Genomic DNA, 19,487 nt, shown 5'->3' with positions numbered 1-19,487 from the left:
TAAAGATGAAAACTAAGACCAAAAGTTAGTTATTGGCACCATGTCATCATGGACAATAGAGAGGATTTTGCTAGAGTATCTTTTTTGTTTATGCATAATTGATATATACATTTTTATGGATCTTAATTTTAAAGTTCTGAAATAGGCTACAATTCAGCAAAATAGAGTTGCTTACAGTTTTACCTGATAAGTGTTTTCCTGTTGAATGGTAAACTATGTCTTAAAAATTGATGTGTACTTCTAAGCTGCAGCAATGACTCCACTTGCTGCTTTTGAATTGTATTAAAACTTGTCTTATTGTGGACTAGAATGCTGCATAAATAGATAACTCATTTGAACTCAAATGAGCTTATTAAATTGATGGGTTTATATATGAAGCTTTCTAAACATCTGGAGAAATTTTTAATCAGTATTTATCAAACTGACTTTTCTCTGTGAGTAGCATGAAAGTTTTTTACCTTTATGGCGATATAAAATGACCATATAAGGAGAAAGAGAAAAATGTCCTGTTGCTGGTATCTGACACAGAGTTGAATCATATAGTACAAGATTCTCTGTACAGTAACACCTTATTCTGAGCAGGGGCAAGGGAAAGAAGAAAAGGCAGCATCCATTAATAAACAAAGAGCAACAGATTCTAAATAGATTTATCGGGAAGCAATAATTCTACAAAAAAATCAAGTTGCTACCTGCTCTGAAATTAAGATATGCAAATAATTGCATGTTTTTATTTGGAGAACATTTTTCTGCACTTAGTACACAGTTTTCCACAATTTGTATGCTGAAGCTCCACTAGTATTACAAAGATTTAATTACATACCTTTACTTGTCTTCTTTTGTTTTAGTCTTACTCAATAACTATATATGAGGCAATGTCAAAGAAGAAAAGATGAAAAGTGGACATTCAGTTCTTGTACCTAAGGAAAAAAAAAATCAATCTACCTTACTTACTGGGTGAATTTCCCAGGGGTTACTGATTCTTTGGAATCTACTAAGAATTCCCAACAAAATTAGAAACAAACCTAGAGTTTAAGTACATACTTTGTACAGTGGTTTAGTTATTAAATCTTGTCTTAATTAGGAAAAATGAAGACCAGAAAACTTCAAAGTTCAGAGCTGATCCTTGCATGTTAACCCCTCTCAGCTTGGGTGTTTTGATTACTCAACTAGGACTCCAGTTGGCTTTTCTTTGAGTATGCATTCCATATGTTTAATCAAGATGGCATATGTATATCTCATAGCCTCAGGTTTTGAAAATATTTCACCTTCCCTCAATTGTCTAAAAAGGCTTTTTAACTGCTAAAGTACTGGGTCTTTGTACTACAAACCCATCAATTCGTGCATTCCTCACAAAGCAAAGAACCCCACTGATGTGTTTTTCTTAGATAATATGGTTATTGATATAAATTCTGCCATAGCATTTGGGGGTATGTGATGGGGCATTATGAGCATTTGTCCCCCATGTGAAAATGAAACTTGAGGCGCATAACCATATATATCTAGTCATGTAGGACTAGGAATGCATTGCATCTTACCAGAGATAGATGGGATAAGGAAGAAAAAAGATTGGAGTTGGTTCATGATAATGCTTGTTTCAGTAATTTTTCTTCTCAGTTGAACTACAGTGAAAATACACGCTAATGAGGATAATTCCCTCTCATACTTGAAATATGCCTTTATTCTCATGTGGGTCTTTGTGATGGAGACAAAACTGGTGAATCTGGCTGTTATTCTGTACAGTATAATCCATATACAAATGCAGAGAGTGATCCTATCCTAGGGCCTCTCTCTGCCTTGAACCTCCATAACCTACTTTTGCCCCAAGAGCTTCTTGGTCTCCTTTATTCCTACTCCCAGAGCAACCAGGCTTCTTCAGGAGCACAGTAACTCCTCAGAGCAGCAAATGCCTGAGGAGGAATGAGATCATGTTGTAGCCAGAGAAGCAGTGGGTTTTCTGAGGATGCACGTGTTTTATCAGACTTTAAAGTTTGCAGCATCTAGATTCTTCTCCATGCTCAGAAGAACCATTTTGAAGAATAGTACTGAAAAATGTCGGTGCTGTAACCATGTGTCTGTTCTCCACAAGGGCACAGAAGCCAGGGGGCTTCCTTATGTACTTGCAGAACCTGATTTTTATAAACTGGAATTTAAGGGTACCCAGTGGACAAGAGAGAGAAAAAAAAAGATCAAATCATGAAGTAGCTTTTAAACAGTGAATTTAAAGGTGTCTTCTTTAACCTTTTAGCTAAAAGTTCAGATTGAACTCCTGTGACTACATAAGGTTTTTGAGCTCTGCTAGAGTGGTAGAATATACTTTGTTCAGTCTTAAAACTTGCCTCTGTTCACAGTTGAAGTTATTTTTTCATTACATAATTTGCGCTGCTTTACAATCAAACTCTGCAAAGCAGAGTTATACTTATTTGAAACTTTAAACAGTAGATATTCCAGACCAGATAGGAAAGCAACTAAATATTTTATTTCTTAGGATAAGTTTGGGCATATGTCAAGTGAACACGTGAGCTTGTTTTTTTCTGTTCTTCTGTCCTTTTCTCTTCATGGGCTGCATAGTGAAATCTACACAGAGGTATAAGTCCTGCCTTTTCAGTCATGGAAAATACATAGATTTCATTTAATAAGGACTACCCAAGGACCCTAAAAGTTTTGGTAATAAAAGACTAGAACCACTTTAAACTGTTAAGACTGTGAAATGCTAGTTGACCAAGATCTTGGAGCAAATTAATGTCTTCTTTTTTGTTTTCTATTTCCCTTAAGATTTTATTTCTTATGTTTAGGTCTTCAAGTACTTAAGTTTTCAGTATTCAACTGAACCCACAATTTGAGCATTTGCCCTGAGCTAAGATGCCAGGGCATGTGTCAGCACTCCCTGATAACTGGTTTTGGACTGATCTCTTTGGCTGACTTATATATGCAACAACAAAAAGAGGAAGAGAACCACCTTTTCCTCACCCCATTGTTCTTTCATTTCTCTTGTATTAAAAAGAAAACCAAACCTGGTTTTTTTTGTGAGGAAAAAATGCACTTCAGCACCAAGCCAGTGCTGCTGTGAGGGTGATAACAAGCAAAATCTAACATAGGTCAGAGGTAAAGGATTCCCCTGGATCATTTACATTCTGAAAAGAAACAAATCATTGCCAAAAGGTGTGCCTCTGTCCTTACTAGAAAAGAGGAGATCCCCTATGGATTATTTCTGGTCAGCTGTCAGATGCCTGGCTTTTGATGTGGGAAATGGTATATCCACTGAAGTCTGACATTTATACCTGTGGGATCTAGTACACTGACCTTCTGAAAACATTCTGCAAATGTTGACATCTCTTCCAAAAGTAGGTAAAACCCTTGTCCCAGAATTAATAATGAATGTGAAGTAACCTGAACTCAGCTTGTCTTAGGGAAGACCAGCTTTGCCATTGTCAGCTTTAATATACTTCTGTCCAAATGACAGCTTATTTCCTCATAATGTCCTTTGATCACCATTGCAGATCTTCATTCTGCTCAATAAATGGAGACCAAAGCCCAAAACCCCCAGTTAAAACTAATGCAATTGGATACCAAAAGACCACTACTACAAAAAAGAAAAAAATAAAATCTTGATATTATTGTGTATATCTGTACCTACAAAGCTTTGACCCAGCCAGTTAGAGAAAAAAATGAGGATTTTGATTTAACTAATCTAAATGCAAAGCCCTAGCAGAAGCCTGTGCTCAAGAAAATTTCAGAAATCATAATGTGAAGAGTACACGAACAAAGCCATCTGTCTTTAGAAGTTATTTTTGCCACGTATGATGAATAAGGCCTGCCTCTACTGAAGCTTAAGTCTTCACTGGGGCCAAGATTTTATTTGATCAATACAGGAACCCTATTTGTGTTCTTAAGTTGTGTATTCATAGCATTTTGGCAATTTGTTTTCCATTGTTTCCATTTCTCTGTATTGGAGAAGTAAAGGGTAGAATAATGGGATAGTTGGTATGTGCTCTAAAGTATGGGAGGTGTATGGATAATGTTAAGGTTTATATAAGAAACACCTGAATTTCAGTTTTCATTCTAGGATGTCAGTTGGTTTAAAGGATCCTGAATAGGGAATTGGTGACCAGGAAAGCCTGTGAGGTAAAAAAATATATAGGAAGTGAATATTCATTAGTAATAGATGGTGTTCTCAGTTTACCAATATCTCTTAATAAAAAATTTAAAATAATACAGACATTTATGTTGATGGAAAAATAGCAGTATTATTTATTGCCAGTGGGAAAACTGAAAAGATACAGTTAACCCCAGATTAATCATTCATTTCTCTGAATGATGTTTAATGGAAGGTGGAAGACCAGGTTCAGTAGTACTTAATCAATCTAGCTTCATTAAACATATTACACTGAGGCTTTGGCTTTGCAGCTTGCAAATCTGACTAGCATCTCCTGTAGGTGACAAATAATCTTTCAAGTATGGGTAGTAGCAGGGGATTATTTGGGAAAAAACTAAAAGGAACTGTTGTCTGTTTGGAACTGGACAATGCCCAGAGCATTTTCCCCTTTATTGAGAGCTAATGTCTAAGCCATAATGCAGAAGAATGATTTTGAAAGATAAATTCATCCCTTAGAAATATTGGTCCTACATGAGTAACTGGGACAGCAGGAAGCAGGTGCCAAGTTGTTTTCAGCACAGCTAACAATGTGCATACAACACACATAGCTGGTGATCTGACTGCCATAGGGGAGAAGGGGAAAAAGTGTTCTGTAACAATATACATGAGCTCTTAGAAATGACTGTCATGATTTTAAAAAGAACAATTAATCAAGGATGGAAATGTGTTGGTTGGCTGCTGCAGGACTTCGTGATTTTGTCTCTTTGAAAAGGCATCTTATTTAAAACACTGTATTTTACAAATGCATATAATTTCAAAGGAGAAAATTACAGGATCTGCAGCTGAAGGACCTATAAAATGGTCTATTGCAGTGTCCAGATTATTTAGTTTTCCATTGTTCTGTACAACCAAACAGGTTAGGATAAGTTTGGTATCTTTTACTTTGATTGGACTCTTGCAGTTATAGAATGGAGTTGATATCTGTCCATACTTCCTCTCCTGCTGATACTATTTACTTTGATTCATGCATATCCTTTATAGCTTAATTTCCTGAAGATAAAAGCAAAAAATATATAGACTGTATTAGCATGAAGACATTTTTTTAGTGACCATTTAAAATGGAATAGTTGATAGCAGTAAAGTATACTGGTAAAATATAACCAACATGTGCAACCCTTAATTTATTAGGGAAATAAACTATGGTTTTATTATTATTTTTAAATATAATCCCACTAAAACTCAGATTAAGCAATTACTTTTTCAAAATAAAAAGAGATGCATTAAGATTAGGAGAAATATCTTCATGTAGCTACAGATAAGTCAGAAAAAAAAGGGTAAATGGGGGTTTAAAGTGAAAGGTTTAAACATTGAGTGTGAGCAGAAGTATCCAGCTGTGCAATGAAAGGACCTGAGCAGCATTTCATTCAGAACATTTTCTGCTGTGTAACCCATTTTTAGATAGAGAAGATAGAAGTACTGGCTCTAAACTGCTATCTTCATATATTTCCAGATACAGTGGTATCACTAGGAGATATAATTTAAAGTGAGATGTTTCTGACTTAGAAGTGTCCAGTAATGTTACTAGTATAATTACTGGAATAGGATGGGGCCAAGCTGTCTTTAAATAAAACTTCAACAAACGTGGAAGCATCATGGTGATACAGAGAAAGCAGTCAGCTGTGGCTTAGCAGTCTGAGCAGTAGAAGGGATTTTCAGGTTTTGGGTCATGTCCCCCCCATTCCATCCATGCAATTTGATCATGCTCCATCATATGAAAAGACGTGACCGTAATGCCTCATAGCCCCTTGCCTGAGGCTTAGTTAAAATCACAGTGGAGAGGATGTTTTTAATAAAATTTTGTAGTAAAGAAGGTAATATAAATGCACTTTTTAAACTCTATTGAGTAAATATATAAAGACTTTAATTTCACAGAGTTTTAGAAAAATTAATTTGCTTATCTCCTCCTGTTGCTGGAATCTGGAGCAAATCACCTGCTGAATTCCATAGCATGGGAGAAGAGTCCAAAATGGGAACACAGCAAACTGAAATGCACACAAAATCCACTCTAAGTCTCTGCAACCCCCTTAGGTGTGCTTGTTCTCTTCACTGATTACATGCAAGAAGGGTCTGAAGGTGATCCATATATAGATTCTGTACTGCAGTCCATCATGTGCTGCCTCAGAAAGCTCAGCAGTAGATCTGTACCCATACAGCAGTGTAAAGAAGAAAGAGCCTGACATAAAAGTGAAAAAGTATAAAAGAAAGAAGAGCAGTAATGAGCCAAATATGTGTCTTAACTTTGCTGTGGGCATGCATTCATTTTCTCTTGGCTTCCCCTGCAGAAAAACCCACCTGGTGTCAAGTAACTGGCACAGGGAATGGTTTACAGATGGATCAGCCTCAGTGATTCCTGTAGTTTATATGATTATCTGTCACACAGATGTTTCAGCTTGTATTTGCTCACTTGCAGCCAGCCATGCAGCCTTACCTGCGTTTCTCTTCCTGCTTGAGGAGTAGGAAAGGCTCCCCACAAATGGTCAACTAATTAACAATCATAACAATGATAATAATAGTAATAATAATAATAAGTGAAAGGAGGGTACCTGAGCTGATTACAGGCAGCTAGATTTGGTACCTTCTTGGTCAGTGTCATCCCCTGAGAAACAACTGGAAAAGATTTATAGGTTTGATCTGAGAAATTTTTCAGATGCTGCGTAATGAAAGGAGACTCCCCACATCAGTTGAAGCAGTAAGGGCATGCCACCTGCAGCATGCAGGGTACTCACATTGTGATTTGCCAGTTACTCCAGTAATGAAGAGGGATTTTTTATTTGTTTATTTTTAGTAACCCATTAAACTCCCATTACACCTCAAAAATGAAGGTTTGCTGTGACAATAGCCAGACAGGCATCCTCTGAGGAATTTGTTTCTCCACTGATGTGAGGCATATGCATCAGAGCATCAATCAGAACTGTATAAATTGATCTTTCAACTCTCCTTGTTGACTTCATTGGATTTCCTAAATCTAGCTGCAGCTTCTTGAACACAGTTTACATGACAAACTGGCATTTTTCTATATGCACTAGCAAGCTGAATGAAACTGTATGGTCCATGGTTTGTGACAAAACCAGACATCCTGCAGCCATTAATATACTCAGTAATTGAGTATATAATACTAGCTAAAACTCAGTCTGAAAGACATGACTGATGGTTGGGTGGAGACAGATGGGAAGAGGAAAGTATGTAGGAGTAAAGGTAAAAGGTGTTTTTTCCCTCTCAAGATATTTGATTTAGATGATACAAAACAGTATTTACTTGAAATCAAGTGGGCCCGTTGAAAAAATTATAATTACTCACTGAACCCTGCAACTTCTTACTCACATGTCTGATATCTGGCTCTTTCAACAAAGTGGGGATTTTTTTCAGTTTAGGTTTTTGGACTGCATGTGGAGAATTTTGGAATGCATTGGCTTCATCTTAAACAGCAAAACACAAACTGCACATGATTGCAGCACTCAGGCATCCGGCACTTCCGTGGAGCTTTAAAATAGCAGTTAATGGGCTGGAGCTGGTGTTGCCTTGGGAGCTGTGTTATATCATCATTGCTGGGACTGGGATACCTGTGCAGTGCACCACAAAGGCTGTAGTCCTTCCACTCATGGACAGATGTGCTCGTAGTATCCTTGTGCCAAAGAATAGGGGACTCACACCAGCTCTTTGCCGCTTCTCCTTTGTTGGCTTTCAGTGCCTTCACACTTTAATTGATAGAGATGTTTGTGTGAAAATTCTCTAATTTGCCTATAACAAAATATTAACCAGATTACTAGTTTGCTTATATCTTAGTATTCCTTTATTTTTTTGTGTTGTGGGTAATTAACTGTAAGATGGTATTTCTGCATTCGTGTTTGAAGAAAGACTAATTTCTCTAGTTTACCAGCTGTAGCAGTGTAACAGATGTGTCATGTTTTTCATTATCTATAAACATGGTATTTTCTGCTGCAGAATAAAAAATGGCCTTTTGCTTAGGGACTTTTGTTCTTTTTTCCGGATACACCAGTGTTTTGATAGTGCATGGCTACATGGGTTTGCTGTGGACACTTTAATTTCATCTGTGCAGATCTAGTACTTCTTCATGTTTGGCGTCAGTGAAAAGAGTCAGTGCTTGTTCCCCTCTTCTCTTTCCAGATGCTCTCTAAGTCCATTGAGCAGCTTAAGCAGCCTGGCAGTCACCTGGAGGAAGCTGAAGAAGAGCTTCATGGAGATCACTCAATGCAGGAAGAGCGAGCTCCCGCCAGCAGTGCCAGCGTTAGGGCTGAGAGCAGCAGTGCTGGTGTGGATGACAGAATAGGACAGCAGGTGGGGGCTGTGAAAGTCAAAGAGGAGCCACTGGACAGTGATGAGGATGTTCAAACCCAGCAAATGGAATCTGGGGAGCAAGCTGCTTTTATGCAACAGGTAATAGGCAAAGATTTAGCTCCAGGATTTGTAATTAAGGTTATTATCTGAACAGCACATGCATTTTCTAGGCTTTGATAAGCAATTGTGTTTTAATTCACTGAGCTAGCAAATCCTGATTTACTGCTCGAAGAATTTAACAAATGCAGAAGTGTTGTATGTACACTTGGAAACATAGTGAAGCTCATTCTTATGGCCACTAATTGAGAAAATATCTGTTGCAATCAATTATGCTACATAAATCTTTGAGTAATAGCTGATAGACATTGTATTAGCCCAGAATTACATCGCTTAGTCCTAGTGAAAGAGAACTCGTATCACCTAGCCTGTTGAGATCAGCAATCGATGGAATTAGTTTCCAGACCTGATTGATGAAACATTCTTCTGGTTTTGAATCCTCTGACTTCTGCTTTCAGCTGTCTGTATATATTGTATCATACTATAGTCTTGAACACTGTTAATGTTAGGGTATTCTTTTTCCCCAGTAGACAGGTACTGACTGCTATCTTGGTGGTCTCAGTCTGGTGTATAAAGTTAATTTAGAGAAAAGTACAAGGTGGATATAAAGAGGCAAGGCAAGGCACTGTTTTAAAATTGCATTGTTTTCTTTTTTGCACTGCTTGGTTAATTTTTCATTCTGTCTTATTTGATGATAATGTCCACAGAGGCTTCCTTAAATGCAGCAGAGGCAAGTACTGGTGAGAAGCAAAATGCAGCATTAGGTGGTTCCAGTCAGTTATTAGGACATTGCACGGCAAGCACAGAAACGTTATCCTTATCATCTGATATCCAATCACTTGTTTGTTTTTTTAAAAAGAATACTAATTGTACAATATCTCATAACCTTTACAACGGAGTCTCATGGACAAATCCTAAAATAACAACTGTGCATAAAATGCCACCTTGACAAAAGGCAGGTTCAGCTTGTCTGGGAGCTTCAGGCAGAGTTGAAAGGCGCAGTTGTGTGTGCAGCCCGCGAGCTGCATCCCGGTCCATCCCTCAGAGTCAGCAGAGCAGGGCTGGGTGCAGTGCAAGGCCCTGTTTATTTAAGTCGATACTTTGTCAGGTCCCTGCTGTTCTCCTGCAGAAAAGTGATTTTGGGAGGGGTGGGCAGGAAATGCCTTATGGAAACAGGAAGCCCAAGTGATTCATGTGCTGAGGAATGCGGGGCAGGGGGGACGGGGCAGCGCTCCCTCTGTTTTTAAAGGCACTCTATGAATTGATTTATTGTCAAAGAAAATAACAAAGCGAGTAGGGAAATTGTTAAGGAAGCTTTCCAGTGAAACATTTCCTTCATATTCCCTTTTGATATGTTTACCTTGTTTTATAGGTTTACTTTTGTTAAGCTAGTTAAAGATTCATTGTATTAAGATCCCCTTTAATATGGATAATCCCAAACTGACCTGGACTCCTTGTCAGGTTTTTTTTCTATTAAAAATATTTATATTTCTAAAGCTGAGGTATTTTAAGGTGCAGTATCCAGTTTCAAAAGAGATAGTTGTTTTGCCAAATGTAGAAATTGCTCTAAAATATGTTACTAGCATGTGTTGTTTACATTATGTTCTAATACTATTCAGTCTCTTCTAAAATGTTGCAACTTCTAAAGATACATTATCCTTTTTCCTAGAAGATCTCCAAACAAACTTCTAAATAGTTGCTCTTAACATAAAAGTCATCAATAGATATAAAAATATTTAATTGAGAAAAACACAGGTGATTTTTATATGGGCTTCATGTTTGAAGACAAATCTTTCTCCATCCTGGATAAAAAAATTACATTTACATTCAAAAAGTGAAGACCATAAAAGTGAAATTATATGTGTTTCCCATTCTGTATATTCTTAATTTTCTTTGAAATCTGACTTCAGCTTCATCAAAAAGGGATAGTGCATCTTTTAAAATACATTTGGGGAGAAATTTGCAATGGAGAAGAGTTTTCTACAATATCACCTGAAAGACGTGTATTCACAGAAGACAAAAGATATTTTTATAACATCATTCAGGTGAGAAACCCCAATACATTAGTGTACTTTAATTTCAGAATCTTTCAAATTTGGATAAAATTAAAATAAGAGAAACTACCTGGAACCAGTGAAAAGGAAAACTGGGTTTAAACAACCACATTTCTAATTGATTATTGTCTCTTACATTTTAAATCTACTGTATTTATTATAATTCACACCCTTAGAGGTGATCTCGTTTTGTGTTGTAAATATATTCTGTTTGTATGTTCCCTTTTTTTGCCTTCTGATATAAGTCTTTTCCTTTCTCAAATAAAGTTTTTTTTTAAAAGATCCCCTTCCAGATATTTGACTTTGTGTAAATTTGGTAACTTAGTGGTGTTTTTGCTTTGTACAATCAAATACATTTGCTATGCATTGTCAAAACAATTTAAACTTTCAGGAGCAAGGTTTTTTATTACACTATTCTTACAATAATTACACAAAGTCTTTCTTTTTGGTCTCTTGTTTTATTCTACATCAGCCATTATAAGTTTCAGTGAATGTGGAATAGTATTGATGCATGCTCATTTTCCCATCACGGCATCTGTCTCGAACATGTGATCATACCATATAGGAAAGGTAAAAGTGGATCCCAGTTTCTCAGCTTCTAATTATCCAAAATTCAGATGAGCTGTAATAATTTACATGACATTTCTAAAACCTGCCTGGACCCCTTATCGAAAATGTTCTTGTACTGACCACTTCGGTGTTCATCAAGACCTTTGCAAAACTAAAGTCCACCTGTAAATAAGCTGGGACAGGGGGAATCCATGAACTTGGCAGACTTTAAAGCAACTGCATGAGACAGTGAAGTCCCAATGTAGAGAGCTTCCATGAAGATACTACATAACTTTGTGACATTTCCTGAACTTTGCTTAGGCTTTGCAGAGAGAGAGGTCATACTGCATAACAATCCCTGTTGTTACAGTATATGAATTATTACTACCAAAAGAGTTTAGAAAACTGTTGCATTGTAGTTCTTATAACTGTTCATTTCATTTCCAAATGCTCTACGCAGCTTTCATTCTGGCATAATTTTAACTAAAATAAAATCTATGTTTCAACAACATAAGTGTGTAAGAACAAATAGTTCTGTAAATCAAATTCAATTATTTTCACTGCTATAGCCGCAGTGTAATGTTTCATCAGTAATACAACCCCCAAAAATAGATAAAATATCAAGTTTTAGCTGAGGAAATCTTAAAATAAGCATTAACAGTGTAACGTTGTACTTCTTGCCTTATTGTTTATAGTGTATTTAGAATCATATGTCTTTAAGTAAATCATGCTTTCATAACAGGGATTTTATTTAGTGCCCTTTTGTTTAAATACCTGCATTAGAATTAGAAGACCAGCTATAAATTTTTTTAATTTACAACATTCCTGTGTTGGAGACTGCACCTAGATTTTTTGCTGAATTATTTACTATGCATCAAGGCATCCTTAATGAAGAAAATAATAACAAAAATACAATTCACATATCTTATTTTCTTCCCAGAATGATGTGCATCTCTTTTTTTTTTTTTAACTGTACGTGTTTATTCTGTCCCATTGTCCAAAAAATGATGCCAGTATAGCTGATAGGTGACAATTTAGAAGTAATTGCTAATAAATTAAGGAAAATCCATCATAATATTTATATACTCAGACACACATTACTGGACTATAGATACTGTAACTTTAGCCTTTTTGTCATCTTCTGCTATTAACAAAATAGGATTAAAAGCTGAATGCCTCAGCAAAGCACGAGCACTTCAGACGCTACCACCACTCATTTGTACACTATCTTCATTCCATCTTCATTATCATCAAGATCACTAAGACTTACTCCATGTTACTTAAGCCAACTATACCCTGTTTTTATCTTCACTGGAATTCTGAGGTAAAAATCTGTTATCATTAGTCCCAAGCACCAATCTAAAATTGTTTACTTATTTCTCCCCTTTATGAACACTTTGCAATTTGCAGCCAAAATTAGCTAAGCCAAGTTAATTTTCTTATTGTATTCTGTCCTACTAGCAGCATGTCCTCCTTATCCACTTAAGAAATGTTTGTTTGATTTTCATTTATTTGTTTAGTTTCTGATTTCCTTATGCAGTTCCCATCATCTGGGTGGCAATGGAGCTTCTGTACCTCATTTCTCAGTGGAAGAATATAGTTTAGAACACCATCTGCTGAATTACTAGTTAGCACACAGAAGAAGAGCATCCTGGATAAAATTATCTTCTCTGGGCTAGAGGAATAATACAAGTTATTTTTGTGGAATTTTACTGCCCTATCTGACAAGCTTTTTGCTTTGCATTTGCTTTTTTTTTTTTCTCTCCTCTAATTCAGGTTAATTTAGATTGAGATTTAAAGGTAAAAAATAGGATTAGCTGAAACTGCCTAGCCAGCGGAAAATCTGGGTTCCTCAGCTGTGCTCTCACTCACACACACACACTCACACACACACACACACACACTGGATTGGGAAGGTGCATCCTTAAGGCATGTCCCTGTTTCTGGTCCCCATTTGCTGAGCTTGAGTGTCACACTCCTGCTTGTTTTGATTGTGGCCCCATAGCTCATCTAGCCTGTACAGGACAACTTCCCTGGCTACCTGTGGGCACACACATCTGTTTCAGCCACCCAAGGATTACTTAGGCAGCAGCTGAGGGTCGAAAGGAGTCCCCTTAGTAACTTGAAATCATTCAAGAATGTGATTTGCTGTGATAATGGGCGCCTTAGTCACTCGAGTTGTTTTGACAGACCAGATACTTACTTGTAGGTGATCCACTGCCTTAATTAACTGAATAAGATGTTTTGAGTGTGGTCATGGAGTCTTTGCTGCATTTGTTTAACTTTATTTTCCATAGCTGTCTTGAAGTAACTGTGTTGATTGTTAATGGTACATAGCCTTGAAATACGAGGGAGATGGTTTGGAGGGTATGATGTTAAAAGCATCCCTATGTACACTTGATCCTTCCAGGATGGTTACGGCATTTTTGCCCTTGAGAAGTGCTGGGAAGGGCAGGATAAATGGAGATGTAAGTTTTGAACAATGTCAGACTTATAAATAAACCTGCCCTCCCCTCTCCTCCCTCCTAAATTAGATTGCCACTGCAGTCTTACCTCAATTCATCTCTTTTTTTTGTAGGCTGCCTTAGCTGTTTCCTTTAACTTTGCAGCCAGTAGGAGAGACTAACCTTGCACCTTCCTGCCCTTCCTCAAGTCTGTGAGTGCACAGTCCCAGCATAACTCCTACACAACACAAGCTGGCTCTGTGATTTCTAAGATCATACATAGTGTAGATGGAGCAAGGAGGTGGAGTGCTGTGTAGCTGGATTTATTTTGTGAAAATTTTTCATTTCTCTACATGCAGCCTGCTTGTTCTCAACCTTATTCTTAAGGGCCTGTTCATTTCTATCAAGTTTCTTACTGTGGTCTTTAAAAACTGTGTTACAAGAAGCATAATTCTTTTTTGTATGCTAATTCTATGTGAAAGTGCATAATAATGCGAATAATTACAAGTAATTATTCTTTCTCAAGTAACTATGCTTTTCCATCCCCAGTTAGATGAGAAAATTATTCCTTTTTTTTAAGAAAGCCTCAAATCTGTTAACCTTAATAATTGCCAATATTTTTTTTTGTCTAGTAATGTAAACTTCCAGTTACAGAAGGCAATAACACTTATTTTATCATAAAACTAATTAACTGAATTGCCTGCCTGAATATGTACCATTACAGTGTATTAAAATTATTTAATTTTGTTGATACCTTCATGGACTAATGCTGACACTGCTTTATTTTTATTTTTAGATCCAAGATTTTATGCTTCTTTTCCTTTTCAAATACCTAGGATATAGCACCTTGATACTTTTCTTATTTCTCCCATTTGTCAGAGAAAGCAGAATGTCAGGAGACCACTGGGGCAACACTAGGCAAAATTCCTTAATCAGGGCTACATAACTAGCGTGAATCAAAAGCCTCCAAGTCCATATCCCAGTAATTATCACTGCATATTTTGACAGTTAGATGATATTAATTTCAAACCTTTGGGCAATTTATCATTTCCTGTATCCTACAGGAGAGAGTTTCATTAATATTGTCATTGAAGAGGATTATGTGTTCTTGGAAAGTTGCTTCTCCAAGTGCTTCATTTTGGAAAGAATTCTGTTTGACCTCGGAATGTCTTTCTCACTGTTAGACATTCGTACGTGCACACACACAGGTTTTCATTTTTCTCCTTCCTTTAAAATATGAGAGTGAGTTAATGCACTCCTCAGTATATTGCTGGCTAAATCGTCATAAAACTATGTTGTTAAATGTCCTGGAAGTGCAGCTCAGCCCAAATGCCTTGGAGACATAGGTGCTCTAATCCAGAAAGCAGTGCATAATCTGTCTCCTCTCATGTTCTGCCCTGTGACCCTTGGATCCCCAGTAGACCAAGGAGGTGTTTCTGTTCCTCCTGCCTCTATTTCCTCAGCAAAGGGGCTTGTGAAAGTTACAGCTATGAGATTGCAGCAATGCAGCAACGTCAAGGGCTTGAGAAGGCTTTGCTTAGGTTCTCTGTAAAGCAGCTTGGAGGATTCGGTCTCATACTCCTTCCTTAGTCTTTTCCTTTTGCTCCCATCAATAAGAGCAGTGTGATAGTTTTTAGGTGGCAGCCTGCATATTTTTAAAGCAGGTCTTTGTTACTGAACAGACCCAGAAGGAGCACAGGGTAGAAACACTGTTGGGAAGTTCTCTCCTGCTGTGCACAGAGGGACACCTATTGAGACCAGCTTCTTCTAACGTTTGTTCTCCTGGATCTTGCTCTACTGAAAATAGAAGCTAAAGAGTTACTACAAATCAGAGACCATAATTCCATCACTCAACTACTTGACTGCACACAGGGACACAGGGACTACTTGACTGCACACAGGGACTGGTTTCCCTCATTTCTCAGCCATTTTGACACCTTGTCTTAGGGTATCAAGGGCACCCAAATCCAATAGCACATCTCTTGGCATCTTCCTTGCTTTCTAAAACTTCTTGGCTTTCACCATTTATCTAAATTTGTAGAGGTCTTTTGTCATAGTTTCCCATAAGTTTCTGCATGTATTTCAGTTTTCTGAAGCTACTGACTTTATACAGAGAGCTTTAAATCTCCTACCATTTCTGACAAGTGAAAATGGAGTGCTCAATACAGGTGCCATCAGCCCAGGTTCAGTCCAGGGACACCTTACATCCATAGTTCTGATTTGGCCCTTTCTGCAGGTAATTGGGTCTCACTAAGGATGCTAATTATTCAGCTAAAATATGCACAGCATTGCCCTTTGTGCTGTGTGAGCAATTTTTTTCATAACAATCGCTTCTCAGGCAGCCTCTGAACACAGAAACACAGGCAGTTCAGGACCCAATAAAAAAGGAACAGGAGCAAGATCTGTTCCCACAGCAAAAGACTGAGAATTAACATGAGGACTGTTCCTTACCTGTGTTGTGGAATAATGCACTAACCAGGCAGGCTGCTCATTTTCTCAAGTCCATTGACTGATTTCAAGTTAGATAGCATTATATGTCACTGTTAAAGTAGCTTGGACCCTCCTGTAAAAGAAGTAATCCTTTCTTTCACCTCTCTGGCCCTTTCCCTCCATCTTTTAATGAAAGAAAATGACTCAAAGCCCATCAATTTTCAAGTTCTTCTTTTAGTGGCTTTCAAAATGCTTTCAGGCTGTGAAATCAGTTGGCATGGAACGCAGTGGGCTGAGCCTGGTGGGATGTCAGACCTACAGGAGCACAGCATTTGTGAAGCTGCTGTTGTAAAGGTGAGATGCAGGTGGTCACAACTGAGAAACAGTTCCACAACACAGTTTCCTTCAGAATTTTGGTCATCAGAACCCAGTCCTAGAGGCAACAAGTGAGTGGATCATTGAAAGGACAAGTCAGTTTGAAAGGATACTGTGAAACCTAGCTGGTCAGTGATAGAAGTGAGTGTTTGGTTCTCTGTCTTACTGATTGTGCACATTTAGTGTCGTCCCAAAAGGCTGAATATGAACTAATAGACAACTACTTAAAGTGGGTTAGGTACATTAGATAAGAAAAAGTTTTGAAGCTCTTTACCAGGATCAGAATCTTTACCAACATCTTTACTAAGCTGTTTTACCAGGATCAGCTCTACTGTGTCTACTGCATGATTACTTCAGCTGGTACTTAAGGAAATCACAAGACAGGGCACTTAATGTTTGATGCATAGCAACTTCTTTTTCGTGAAGTCCTATTTTCTAGCCGTTTCCTATTTTTTTCTTTCTTCTGCTATAATACATATGCTAAGTATTGAAAAGACTTTTCTGGTGAGGGTTTTATAACTGGAAAAGGATTTGGCAATTTGGAAAGCAGGGACACAATTCCACTGAGATCAGTTGCATTAAACCTGCAGAATCCTGTGAATGAAACAAAAATTGATGTCAAGAAGGCCCTATATATATATATGTATATATGTATTTTGCTCTTCTGTGTTAAAAAGTTCATCCATTAAACTAAGAATCTGGGCCTAACAAAGCAAGGAGATTTTAAGCCATGCAGCTGACTGCATAGCAGAGATACTCTGTGCAAAAAGAGAAGCTGAAAGCAGCCCCACAACTTGACTTCTATTAGAAACCAGACTCCTCAGGCATTGCCTTCTCCACAGATCTCTGCTACAGTGCTCTGCCATCAGCAGTGAACAACTGGCAGCCAGTGCTGGTGCTGTGTTCAGTCCCTGTGTTGCATAGCTTGTGAGAAGTGCTGTGCTGGAGGAGGTCCTCAAGGCTTACAGCAGTCCTTTGGAACAAGGAATAAGAGCTAGAACAGAAAAAATGAAACTGTCCAAGCTGTTTGGTCTGAGTAGTTCATCAGGGGCATCACCAAGGGCAAAACTGAGTTTCTTTAATGTTGGCAGAATCCACTGGACTGGATTTCATAGGTCTAAGTACAGGATAGCATTATAAGAGCAAAGACATGCTGCCAAGCTCTCTCTACAGGCTTTTTCTCCTCTATGCCACTGAAGCAGCTGAGGTGGTTCACAGGGATGGAGGCTTCTCACAGCATAAAGCTTGTGTCCCTAAAAGGGGTAATGCTGGAAAAGCACCAAAAGGTGAAAGGCAGAGCTGCAAAATCAGAAGAACAATTATACCCAAAGCTACCACAGGGTTTCTCCCTTTCAGTGATTAACTCCTACCCAGAAGTTTCTCCAGCCCCTTTTCCCTCCCATGCCTATCCATGCGGATATCCCCTAGTGTACCAGCCCAGAACTCTGGCAAGTTCTCCAGATTTTTCCCATTTCTGACAATCAGAAGGTGTAAGGGAAGGGCTGTGAGCCTTTAGCTACCATTGCTTCACACATGCTCAGCCAAGCCCTGGTGGGGCTGGCTCCAGGCGGGAAGGTGCAGTGGCTGGAGGACAAAGGCCAGTTGTGGAGCAAGGAGGGCAGATGCAAGGGTGTCCTCCTCTCTCAGGCAATGCTGTGGGATGGCATGGTGAGGAATGCTGATGGGAGATGGAGGATGTGAAGCAGCAGCAGTAAAACATCTTACAGAGATCTGGTAGTTGGGCTTGAGAGCCCTCCTTGCCTCAAAGAACAACTCTGTCCTCTCCTGGGAAGGATGACATTACTTCAGCCAGAAGCTCCAGATTTCTACCTGCTACAAAGCCCTTTTTCCATTGTCCTAGTTCTCAGAAGGCAGCATGGTAGAAGGGTTTAACTTCTTTGCCTTTTAGCTGATTGGTTTAACCCACTTCATAGAAACTTCAGGCTAAATAATTTAAGTTAAAGTGCACGATCCTTTCAGGGAAGAGAAGAGTTCAGACAGTTAAAGAAAGGTTAAAAATAAATGCTCTCTCAGCTACTACCAAAAGGAGTTGTTAGTCTTTGCTGTCCTGCCATAGTTGTCTCCTTTAATGAGATTCACTGTTAAACACAAATTTTCCTGATCAAACAATGGAGATTAGTTACTAAAGAAAGCATTCAAAGGAATAGAAGAAAAAAAGCCTCAGTTTCTAATTCTCCTTTATGACTACATCTTGAATCACACTTTAATATCTTGAGAAATACCATAACTGCTAAAGATTGAACCAAGAGTATCAATATTTTATCATCTTTTACACTACTTTTCAAAAATAAATTGACATTTATTTTTTCCAGCTGGATGCTCTTATTTTGATTTAATGGAATAGACTCAATTAATAACCCTAATATCATAGCTCAGTGGTGGATCTGAAATCAGAAATACTGAAGTTATCATTGTTTCATCTCTGAGTTTTCTGGGTAAAGGAGAAGGATAAAGGGAAGATGGAATATCTAAAATGCTTATGAAATTATCCAATATATGTTTCATCAGGGAAGGGTGAGTTACATTTTTAATTTACTTTCAATGGACATATTTTTGCTGCAGTGGCTTTCTCTGAATTCTTAATAATCTTCATATTAAGAGCCTTTTTTAGTCTTCAGAGTCTCTCATTTATAGGAAGTGTTCTGTATGTTATCTCCTAAAAATCCCAAGGACTGGGCATTTAAATGTTTAGCAGCTTTGTAGCAGCTCTTCCAAAGTGAATTGTGGCCTTTCCCTATTGTACAAAATCATTACACAGCAGAAATGGCAGAGATTTGATTTGGCATCATCAACCACTGAAAGATGAGTCAGAAATAGATTAGCAAATATTCTAGTTGATCTTAATAGTGTAGTGACAAGTAAATTCAAGGATGACAGATGATCACACTGACTAACAATTCTTCTGACTATATTATGGCATGGATAAACATGTTAGCTTTTCTAACAACTGGCCATGAAAACAAAGAAATGTGAGTTGATACTGCTGTAGAAAATAGAACGGAATCAAAAATTCCTTTTTAATACATGAACTAAGTATGTACAGCTTGCTAACCCTTGTAAAACACTGACAGGGATATGCTAAGATATCAATGTGGAAGATGACCAAAA

The 19,487-nt window shown here is 37.9% G+C and overlaps 1 protein-coding gene across 1 annotated transcript in view; it reads left to right on the top strand.

The window, feature by feature from the left end:
* HDAC9 (histone deacetylase 9) overlaps window positions 1–19,487 on the top strand; it is a 275,406-nt gene that overhangs the window by 80,366 nt on the left and 175,553 nt on the right. The window contains exon 11 of the mRNA XM_031066816.1: window positions 8,279–8,548. Within this exon, the coding sequence (XP_030922676.1) occupies window positions 8,279–8,548 (270 nt within the window). The remainder of the gene's footprint in view (window positions 1–8,278; window positions 8,549–19,487) is intronic.

The sequence above is a fragment of the Geospiza fortis genome, unplaced genomic scaffold (assembly GCF_000277835.1).
Source record: "Geospiza fortis unplaced genomic scaffold, GeoFor_1.0 scaffold138, whole genome shotgun sequence".
In the NCBI taxonomy this organism is placed as follows: Eukaryota; Metazoa; Chordata; class Aves; order Passeriformes; family Thraupidae; genus Geospiza; species Geospiza fortis.
This window is presented reverse-complemented; position numbering and strand designations above follow the sequence as displayed.